At 36.4% G+C, this 11,800-nt stretch overlaps 1 protein-coding gene across 1 annotated transcript; it reads right to left on the bottom strand.

Annotated features, from left to right (window-relative positions):
* Positions 1 to 9,040: 9,040 nt before the first annotated feature.
* Positions 9,041 to 11,527, bottom strand: LOC145130903 (uncharacterized). The gene is made up of 3 exons (XM_079065662.1): positions 10,949 to 11,527; positions 9,885 to 10,537; positions 9,041 to 9,113 (listed from the first exon to the last, which is right to left on the bottom strand). Exons 1-3 carry the CDS (start codon positions 11,525 to 11,527, stop codon positions 9,041 to 9,043), a joined length of 1,305 nt encoding a protein of 434 aa, XP_078921788.1.
* Between the last annotated feature and the right edge of the window lie 273 nt (positions 11,528 to 11,800).

Genomic DNA, 11,800 nt, shown 5'->3' with positions numbered 1-11,800 from the left:
CACCAGGGTTATATATAATTAATATCCGATAGGTAGTTGGATGTGTGCCTTCCGCCTCATTCCCTGTTCCTTGTTTGGTTGTGGGTTTAGGGCAGATTCACACAATTAACTATCTGTTCGATATTAGATTATATATAACTAGTATAAACTAAGTGATTATAGAAGAACTACTGTGGTTATCATTTTATTATAAGAAATAAGGGTTTTCTTAAAGGATCTTTCCATCAAATATAAAGGAACTATTACAGTTAACTCCGTGAGTACCGAGTGAATACGCAGGGGTTATATACAACGATGATCTAACAAACAATGGGATGGGTGTCTTCCGCCTCATTTCCTGTTCCTTGTTTGGTTGTGGGCTTAGGGCAGATACACACAACCGATTGTTTGTTTACTCTAGGTTTTATATAACTTCTATCCATTTAATACTCATAGAAAGGACTGTATATTCATTTTTACTTATCTTTCATCAAAGCAGGAAATATAGGATTTTCTGGAGGATCAGACAAACTTTTCTAAACAAGAACTTACTACAACATTCTACAAACTTTCTTACTACTTACTATATCACTAAAATCTTATGAACTCAACAGCTTAAATGCTGATCTACGCTTTCAAAATAACTTGTATTATGAGGAGACCAGTAGACAGGTTCACGCACTGGGATTCAGAAGATGGAGCAGTATAGCTTCATGTCTTTTTGTTATTTGCTATGTATTCTATATTATGTGAATCACATACTTTGTAAACACTTTCTTTCTAATGAAATGGTTGTTTATTACTTTGCTTACTATGATGCATGTCTTGTGATACTAAACATGACGTCCTCCGCCCCAAAACGTTTCCGCCGTTCCGGTTTTGGGGTGTGACAGATTGGTATCTGAGCATTGTTTATAGTGAACTAAGTATATTAACCGATAAAAGATATACAACTATAAATACAATGGGGCCGAAGTGCTCTGGATAAGAATATATTTTAAATATATAATGATACCTTATAAAAGTATACATACTTGCTTATACATATATACATACTAGAATAAGTATCACGAGAAGAACAGAACAGAAGAAGTTAAAGGTTGAACACTATGGTCAAACCTGGACAGGTATGTAATCATAGCTAGGATCAATATAGCCTGATCAACTATATTCATTCGAGATGTGACCGACATGTGTTTAGGAGTGATGTGGTGTTGCAACGGTCTTAAAACTTACCTAATACTAAGTCAAGAGAATACTAGATCAAGTACAGAGAGTTAGAATACTATAGGAGTATACTATGATACTATAACGCGATAACAAGTTTAAAACATACCAAGTAGATTACATTAAAATACTATAGGAGTACTTTAGGCACCATATAAATAACTTATGTGATAACTTAAAAGACCCTTACGGATAGGTCTATAATCTTGCAGTGTATACTCCCAAGGTTATATATAATTGAGATTTTATAGACTTAGAATTTGTGATCTACGCTTCACTACCTGTTCCTTGTTTGGTTGTGGTTTTGGAGTAGGATCACTTATTCGAAGGTCTATTTAATCTTGAATTATATACAAATTGTATACATTGTGCAATTATAGGAGGACTCCGTAAGGATCACCCCATAATGTTTCACTTAATCTCATAGATTCTTTAGTCACTTCCATTCTCGCACGACAAACCCAGATAGATGTAACCACTTCCTCATAGTAGACAACAGAAGAGTCCAGGAGGAACAAGAGCAAGTTCATGAGAAGCTTTCAAAGAAGGATCAACCGAAGTAACCCAAAACGTCTTATGTGTCACACTAATAAATAATAATCTTGTTAACTTAATGAGTTAGTGGAAACACTGCTCACATTATGTGTTAGGATTATTTTCTTACATGCAGCTGGTAACAATTATTCAGGCAACATATATTCATTCGAGGATAGCCATTCCAAATTCATAAAGTTTTTTAGCAAATATGCCTCCTCGTAGATCAAACAGACGCGCTACTCCGATAACTCCAACTCCACCTCCGCAATTCGATCCTACTGCTCTTCAAGCAGTGATATCCTCCACAGTGGCAACTGCTCTAGCTCACTTCGGTGAAAGTGGTACCCTCGGATCTGGTAGCGGTACCCACTTAACCAACCCCGGAGTTACTCACGAACACCCAAGGGAGTGTTCGTATAAAGACTTCATGAACTGCAAACCCAATTCCTTCGATGGGAATGGTGGAGTCATCGCTCTGATGCAATGGTTCGAGAAAACAGATTCGGTCTTCGAAATCTGTTCGTGCCCTGAAGGGAGCAAAGTGAAGTTTGTTGCCTGCACCTTCCCTGACAGAGCCGTGACATGGTGGAGTAGCCATGTTAAGTCACTGAACCTATCAGTGGCTAACTCAATAGGTTGGGAGAACCTAAAAGAGTTAATGTTGGAAGAATACTGCCCATTGGGCGAAGTTCAAAAGCTGGAACAAGAACTGTGGCAGCTCACGATGGTCGGCTCAGACATAGCGGCCTACACTGACCGGTTCAGCGACCTAGCAGCTCTATGGCCTGGGATGGTTACCCCGGAGAGCAAGAAGATAGAAAGATACATATGGGGTCTATCTGCCCCGATCCAAGGAGATGTGCTGTCTTCTAACCTAGCCACATTCGCTATTGCTAAACGCCTGACTCAGCGACTCATCGACCACGGAGTCCGCCATGGTGTAGAAGTCCCTGTTCCCGAGCCATCGAGGGAAGAGGACTATAAACGAAAGTCGCGGAACAAGATGAAGAAGAAGCAAACAACACAGGACACCCCGCAAGAGGGAACAAACAAGTACTATGTACGCTGCCACAACACCTGCTCTTCCAGCACCTGCCAGTCGATATGCTAGAACCCTCCCGAAGTGTGGAAAGTGCAACTATCACCACACTGGAGTATGTCGGGAAATGCAGTGCCTGAACTGTCACAGAAAGGGACACACAGTCCGTTTCTGCAGGGCACCGGCTCAACCGATCTCCCAAGTCCCCGGAGTTGAAGAAAACCAAGCCTGCTATGGCTGTGGTGAGACAGGACACTACCAGGAGGACTACTCGATAACAAAGAACTCAGGAGCGGATGGACGAATTCTGATGATCACCGCAGGAGAATCGACCTCGGAGTCGCCAGCGAGCAGTGGTACGTTTTCGACCCAGTAATTATTTTTGAAAATTAATTTATATTTATATAAGATTAAAACTTGGGGATAACACTTAAAAGTAATTATAATAACTCACTTAATGAAGTAGGTCACAGTATTCAAAAGAACTAAGAGATTCGTTCCGAGAAGCTATGATGGCTTAGTATGTACGTTAGGGTTGTGCATACCTAAGATTTTGCAGACTTAGAGTGAGTGATTCCTACTTAATTCTTGTTCCTTGTTTGGTTGTGGATTTGAGGCAGAGTTACTCAGTCGACCATCCAATTCATCTTAATTATTCATAACTTGTATATTCAAGGCGATCGTAGTGGTACCAGGGAGGATCGTAGTTTAAATATCGATTCTAGATAACAAAGCACTTTCGCGGTATGTACGCGATGATCGCAGTACGATACGTAGAAGTGTTAACAACAAGAGGAAAACAGAAAGCACCAGAACATTACAAAGAGTACATTTTCGAGCACACTAGGGAGTACATCATCGTATAATATACGTTTCTTTCAAATCGGCCAAACTTTGTTCAGTAAAGAGTCCGTTGCTGTCTTTCGTCATGAGTTGGCGTGGTCCTCACCATACTAAGTTCATATGTTTCTATCGCCTCGACCGTCAAGTTCACGAAACCTTCGTCATTCGTAACGACAGTCCGACCTAAAACACAGTTTTGTCTTTCGTATTATAAACCCCGAAGTACTCGTGCGAAGAGTACTTTGTCCTCCGAAGCCTTGCCATCGTATGTTCGCAGACCTTTCTGAAATACCACCCGTCCAGCAGACCAAGTTCAAGCACAGAGGCTAAGGACGAATACAGCCCACCTATCACTATTAAGTGTATACGCGAGGGTAGTATATGATTATGATTACGCAGATCTAGTATGTGTGTTTCCGCCCTATCTCTTGTTCCTTGTTTGGTTGTGGACCTGGGGCAGAGTCATACATTCGACCGTCTTACTAATCCTAATTATGTACGACTTGTATACACGAGGTAATGGTAGATGGACCGAGTATGAATCCTATCATGAACAGTAGGGCAAAGTTGCCAGGTCTACGAGTGGGTATTCTGCAAATCAGAGGAGCGCAACCCCAGTAGCACTGCTAAGAAAGCTAATTTCGAGACGAAATTCCATCTAACGGGGGAATGATGTGACAACCCGAAAATTTTTTCCTTGTAAGTTCAGCCATTCAATTCAACCGTGAGTCAGACTCATTTCTAATGACTTATAGCCTTGTTAAGGGTCATTCTCAAGAGTTTTAACCAAGTACACTTAAGGATTAAGTGTACGGATGTGTCAGGTGAAGTTCTTCAAGTTGCATTCAAGCCATAAACTCCATCACTGGGAGTTTACGGCCGTAAACTAGAGATTACGGCCGTAAGCTCTTGGTTGGCCGTAAACTCCTTCCTTAAGTATGATATCCCTTCATTTCTAGCCATTTCTTCAACCTCCAAGTATAGAAATCGAATTTCTCTCTCAACTATCATCAAGTTCTTCATCCAAATCCTCCAAAATCGTAAGTAATTCTTCTACCCTTCTTGATATCTTCCTTGGTGTTGTAACCATCTCTTGATTCATCCATGAAAACATCGTTTTATGTTAGATCTTCAAGATCTTCTTCTTTCACTAAGAACACCAAGAACACACACTTGTTCTTGGTGGCCGTGAACTCCCCAAACCCTTCCAAAGGTGAGTATTCCTTCAATACACTTGCTATCTAGTAGAATCAGTAGTCTAAACACCTCGAACAAATTGAGGATGATCTCCAGGAGTTTACGACCGTAAACTCCCTTGGCCGTAAACCCATAGACCGTAAACACCCCTTTGGCACAAAACTTCATGTGTTTACGACCGTAAACACATAGGGCCGTAAACCCCTAGGGTCGTAAACACATAGGGTCGTAAACACCTTGACCGTAAACTCCACTTAGTGGTCGTACACTCCCCTTTGATGAATCACATGTGATTCTAACACTTGGTCCAAGTGTTTCCTAGTCCCTAAAGGTGTTTCCTTGCATGTGTTTGCTTCTGAACACTATATTCATGCCAATACATGCCTTATATGTCATTTAGGACTCGTTTGTGTCTCGGGACTTCATTCGTGGAACTTCTCATCCTTACACGCATATTCGTTTGAATCACCCACATAAGGTGAGTTCATACCCTGTAATCAATCTTTCAAACTGTTTTAAATGCTTTTAAGGGGGGGGGGAATACAAGTTGAACACAATGGTAATTGTGTAATTGTTTGTTATAAACATCATTCAAAAGGTTTCTTATGTCTTTTATAAGTGATCAAAACATTCCAAAAACTCTTTTAAAGTTATGTTACTTTATAGTTTAACCAAACTCCGTTTTTAAAGTATAAGCACAACTTAGTAGTAAATGAGTCTTTTCAATAACAGTTCAAGTAAAATACTAGTAAACTATAAGGGGTATAGTTAGAGGTTCAGTTCATACTAGATGCTAGAACATACTATAAAGAGAAACAGGGAGGTAGATACAATACACGATAACATAAAGAGAAACAGGGAGGTAGATACAATACATCAGAGAGACACACTATACACTATAACAGAACTAACATACTATACACTATAACAGAACAAACATACTAAGATGCTATAGCATGAGAACACTACAAATCTAATTATACCAATGAATCACTAACTCATTGTTCTAGACAAAAGGTGATAGTAAAATTGGTTATACATGATCACATAACTTTAATGTGAATTCTACACGACCTAGCAATTTGTTTGCGGAAGTCGCGTTTGGTCCCCAGAATCTCTTGTAGGGAGAGCGTATAGTATGGGTACTATTCCTCAGATTATGACCTTAATAAAACAAACATGTTTTAAGGTAATTAGTACTACATGATGTCAATTCAAAAGACAACTGTGTACTTATAAATTCCCATTACTTTCAGTAAGTGACAGTTCCACTTGAAAGCTAATACAAACTATTTTCGAGTCAAGATAGTTATAAACTATGGAAAACTTACATTTTACAAACGACACACAGAACAGTCGAGTCTAGTACATTCAGTAGAAAGGGATCTATAATGCTAACTTGATGATTCCTTATTGTATTCATTCAGGGATATATATAAATAACAATAACACACATTTTTAATTCCATATAAAGTGTTGTTATCAAAATTCAAAGTTAGAGAAAATACCATCTTTGAAAAATTAGTATTCTTCAACTTTTGTTGACTTGGCTTCTCTATTCCCCCATGTCTTTTCTGATTCATCAAATGTCTAGTCAAACACTGCATACCAAACACGACCATAAAGAGTACATAAAAGACATTATATTCTTAAATAGCAATGTACTTTTCTGAAATTATTATTTTTTTCAGATTTAAATGGTACTTTCTAGAATTCAAAATCATCGATACCATTATACATTGCTATAAAAAAGTAAAAATAAGAAAATACATTGATATAATACATAAAGTTAATGTAAGTTGATTGCTTACTTCATCACGAAGGTTAGATGCCTCATTTTGACCTCCCATATCTTTATTTACATGTCTAATATCCTTTGTAAACCTAAAAATGTAGACTTGTAAGGTTACATATAATTTCACTAAAAACAACACTTAGGCCCTAATACAAACATTAATATAATACATAAAGTTAATGTAAGCTGATTGTTCTGGTGTTATTGAAATGAGTTGTTAAAGTACAATGCTTAATAAGACAGTGCTATAGCCTATAAGTTAATGTAAAAGAAAAAACAATTGTAAATCTTATGGTTGAATATGTTTGTGTGCTATAGCCTATAAGTTAATGTAACTTTCTTTTTTTTCATATTACAGCATTGTACTTTCAGTTGTTTCTTATTAAGGCATCGTAGTTTGATTTTTTAAAAATATATACCCAATAATATCAATGTTAACCAAATACAAAACAAACTTTTGTTAGAAGAAATGAGAGTATGATGCTATAACAAACAAAGTAAAAAAATTACATTGCTATTTCTTGCATGTTAAAGAAACTAAACTTTACCAATGTTTTAATGTTTTACTAGAACTAAATTTAATAGTAGATTAAAACATGTTTAAATAAACAAGTTTTTTACTAAAATCATCATTTTGTGGAAAATAATTAGGCTTCTCATAACATAATGGTAATCCAACAAGTGGGAGGTTCGTATTTATCCATAACAACACTTTACATGGGATGTATGAAAAAAATTACCATTTTACCCTTAAGAGTTACATTTAATTTAATTTTTCATTTTACATGGAAAGTTATACGAAAGAAGTTGGGTAAATTTGTTACCTATTTTGACTGAGTATGTTTCTAGTAGGCGGCACAACTTGTCATGTTCGCGTTCGAACATATACAAATGGTCTTTCGGATAATGTTTTAGGAGTCATTCCCGACATAACTGCATAGGATTAAAAATGAAATATTTGGTCTCTACAAAAGGGGTGGAACAACTTATAGCTAAATTAAATGTTTATAATTTGGTCTTGTTGACAGGTGGCATTGTCCAAAGATCTTTGTCATTTGACAGTACTATGTTATGGGGAGCTTCAAGTTCCAAGGCATGAGTTGCATGGTTTCCATTGCTTAAAACTTGGTACCTCAATACTCTTTAAAAGCTTACATTTTCACTAGAGACAATCTTCTTTCGACTGATGCAAATCTGAAGATGCTACAAGAACAAATACTTAAATAAATTAGTGAATAAATGTGTTTAATCATACATCATCAAGGTATGAAGAAAGAAGATAAAGAAATGAAATTAAACTAAAGATCAAAAAAATACATAATTATATCGTAGATAAATTGCATTAATAAGAAAAGGGAAGTACATTGTCATTATTCTAATCTTGAAAACACCACAAAAGCTGAACTTTTATTCTGAACTTGAAAAATAGCAAAAAGGCTGAACTTTTATTCTGAACTTGAAAAACAACATAAAGGTTGAACTTTTATTTTGAACCTTTATTCTTTTGCTACCATTTTATTTATGCCTTCCATTGCACCTGTTTAAGTAATTGTAAAATCTATGAGTAAAAATATTTTTATCATAGTCCCTCATTTTGTTGGACAATTGATTCATTATCCATTTTAGCATAAAATATAAATACCTTTACTAAGAACGGGCTCTTGTCCTTGATGTACTTGCCTTTGTACATGTTTTTTGAGTTATATCATGCAATGCAATGGTTAAGGCATCCATCACTTCCAATGGGACATTATCTCTTGTTAAGGATAATTTGTCCATATTCAAATCAACAGTTAGATTTAGATGTGGCTCTTGTTCTTGATGTACTTCTTCCATCGTTACATGAACATCATACAATGCACGAGCGGCACTACTTTGAACCACACACCAATGTTTGCCCAATTTAAATTAGGTGCATAAAAAACTTGTTTGGCTTGTGATGCAAGTATGTATGGTTGATCTATGTACCATTTTTTGGATGTATTCACACTTCTAACTTTGGATTCTTTGTCAATTCTTAGCCCTTTCTTATCACCGACCATAAACCAATCACACTTGAATACTAACACTCTTTTATTTTCACCCAAGTATTCAATTTCTAACACTTCTTGTAATATCCCATAAAAATCAATGATGTTTTCCCCATGAACACCTTGCACTACAACTCCGCTATTTTGAGTTTTTCAATTCTTCTCACAACTTTGTGTGTGGAACCTATACCCATTGACCAAACATCCACTATACTGGTTGACATAATGTGATGGCCCATGCGACAATATACGAGTTTCGTATTCAAACAATTGTGGCCAAGAGTTAAACTAAATAAAAATATATAACATATTGGTTAACAAGAGTTTAAAACTCCCATATTAAATTTTAAAACAATAAACATCAAATGTAGTTCTTACACGTTGGTGAAGCCATTATGCAAATTGTTTTTCATGATGTTCATTTACATTGTCAGCATTTTCTTCCTCTAGTTCAGCTTTGTGTGAACTAAAAAGTTAAAAATTAAGACTTGTTATTATATGAAAAAAATGAAAAATATCATTACATAAAAAGAATCACTTACTTTATTAGTTCCTTTATTTCATCACAATTGTTTAGAATTTATGTATGAATCTTATCGAATTCATTTTCACTCAAATCCTGTGATTTTGGACTACCTAATGGGCTCCCTTTGCATGAAAAAATGGAAATTTCACCATCACTATCCATCATTTCATTGTTGCGCTCAACCTTATTGAAAAGCGTGTCAACATCATTCAAATACATTGAACAAAAATTCAGGCATTCTTGTCTATGTATCTCTCAACAATACATCCTTATGTACGAGGTTTGTTCTTGACATATCCTTTTAAAGTACCCATTTTCCTCTTAAAAGGGAACATCCAACGGTATTGAGGTGGGCCTGCGATCTTGGCTTCATATGGCAAATGAATCAAAAGATGAACCATGATGTCAAAGAATGATGGAGGAAATATCCGCTCCAACTTACATAATATGAGAACAATTTTTTCCTCTTGTTCCTCTAAAACATCTAGGTACATACTTTGTGTGCATAATTTCTGGAAAAACTCGCTGAGTTCGTACAACACAAGTCGAACTTCCTTTATCAAACAACCCCTAATTGATAAAGGCAACAATCACTGGATGAAAACATAAAAGTCATGACTTTTCATGCGTGACAACTGGAAGCCCCCCCCCCCCCTCCCATTAATGGATCTAGATATATTCGAGGCAAATCCTTCTGGGAACTTAAGTGACTTCAAGAAATCTAATATCTTTCGTTTCTCTTCCTTTGTCAAATGGTAGCAAGCCATAGGCATTATAAATGAATTGTCATTTGGTTGTAAATGTAAGCTCTTCTTTAAACCTTTATCCGTCAAATCCTTGCGAGATTTCCATGTGTCCTTTGTTTTATTCTTAATATTGAACAATGTGGCGGTCAAGCTTTCTGTCACATTCTTAACAACATGCATGATATCAGTGTTGTTCAATTTTTGTTTAGCCCAATATGGAAGCTTAAAGAACACACTTTTCTTTTTCCATCCTTGTTTGTCCTCTCTAGACTTACGTTTTCTTGAGTTAGAAAACATATCAACGTCAGCCAAAATTTCATTTCCAAACTTTGGAGTCAATGGTTGCCGCATATCCACCGTCCCATTAAAGTTCTTTTTATCCCTACGCCATTTGTTTGAGTCTGGAAAGAATCTTCGATGACCCATATAGCACATTTTTTTACTATGAGTCAAGTAACGAGATGATGTTTCATCCATACATGTAGGACAAGCATTGTAATCCTTAACACTCCAACCAGAGAGCATACCATATGCTGGAAAATCATTTATTGTCCACAAAAGGGCTGCTCGTAATGTAAAAGTTTTGTTTCTAAGTGCATCGTAAGCATTTACACCAACCTATAACTCATTTAGTTCGTCAATTAGAGGTTGTAGGTAGACATCAATATTAATGTCAGGTGATAAGGGACCTGGAATCAACATTGGTATGAATATTTATGGGTCTTTCCTACATTTCCATGGTGGAAAATTGTACGGTACAACAAAGACAGGCCATATGCTACGCGAACTGCTTAAGTTACCAAATGGATTGAATCCATCTGTTGCCAACCCTAAGCGTATATTACGTGGATCAATAGAGAATGAAGGAAAATCTTTATCAAGATGTTTCCAAGCTTCAGTATCCGCAGGATGTCTAACTATATTATCACCATCGACTCGTTTTTCCTTATCCCACCTCATGTCACAAGCGACTTATTTGTCAATAAACAATCTTTGAAGTCTAGGTTTTAGAGGAAAGTATCGAAGCACCTTTCGTGGTACTTTCAAATCATTTCCACTAAATCGAGGCTCTTTGCAGTCGTCATTTGGGCAGTGGGTATGAGATGCATATTGTTTTCGATAAAGAACACAGGCATTAACACATGCGTGAATTTTTTCTCCTTGAAAACCCAAATCACGTATGTATTTTTTTGCTTCATAAAATTTTTTTGGGACTAATGATGGAGTTGGCAAGGCTTTTCTAAATATATCAAGTAAAGCATCAAATGATTTGATGGACCAACCACTTCTTGTCTTTAGATGTAAAATTGTAACAATAAACGAAAATTGTGAGTAACTTTGACATCCTTCATAAAGTTCCCGGTGCGATTCGTCCATCAATCTTCGGGGAGATTCTAAATCCTTGTCTAAGGTACATGAGGAATCACCACTAGCTTGCCAATTATCACCCCATTTACTTTGACCTATGTTATTTAACATCTCATCAAGGTCATCATCATTTAAGTCATCACTAGCCCCATCAACTTCATCGATTGATATATCATCATCCGATGTATCATATGACTCACCATGATATATCCACCTAACATAACTAACAACAATTCCCATTTGCATCAAATGTGAGAATATAGTTGTTCGGTTATGATGTCGAAAATTATTGCGTTTTTTGCAAGGGCATGGAACTTTTGACAACACTTCTCTATCGCGGTATGCAAAATTAAGGAATTCATTTACACCCAGCTCATATCTTGGGTCCTTTTTCTTATGAACTATATTCATCCAAGACTTATCCATATGATCTGGTAAAAGAAAAATTCCTGAAAATAGCATAAATGTATAATGACAGTGAAATAGAAAACTCAGGTGGGGTTGTTAAATTAA

Source organism: Lactuca virosa, chromosome 1 (assembly GCF_052849685.1).
Source record: "Lactuca virosa cultivar CGN04683 chromosome 1, Lactuca_virosa_CGN04683_v6, whole genome shotgun sequence".
NCBI classification, from domain to species: Eukaryota; Viridiplantae; Streptophyta; class Magnoliopsida; order Asterales; family Asteraceae; genus Lactuca; species Lactuca virosa.
The sequence above is the reverse complement of the archived record's forward strand: the minus strand, read 5'-3'. Positions and strand labels throughout refer to the sequence as shown.

What these genes read in the sequence shown, in the direction of transcription:
- LOC145130903 (XM_079065662.1), bottom strand. Translation starts at nt 11,527, where the DNA reads ATGGGAATTGTTGTTAGTTATGTTAGGTGGATATATCATGGTGAGTCA. An exon ending in ATTTGAAAGTACCACGAAAG is followed by an intron (nt 10,538 to 10,948) that starts GTGCTTCGATAC and finishes AATGAGTTATAG; the next exon opens with GTTGGTGTAAATGCTTACGA. An exon ending in AAGATATTAGATTTCTTGAA is followed by an intron (nt 9,114 to 9,884) that starts GTCACTTAAGTT and finishes TTAACTTTTTAG; the next exon opens with TTCACACAAAGCTGAACTAG.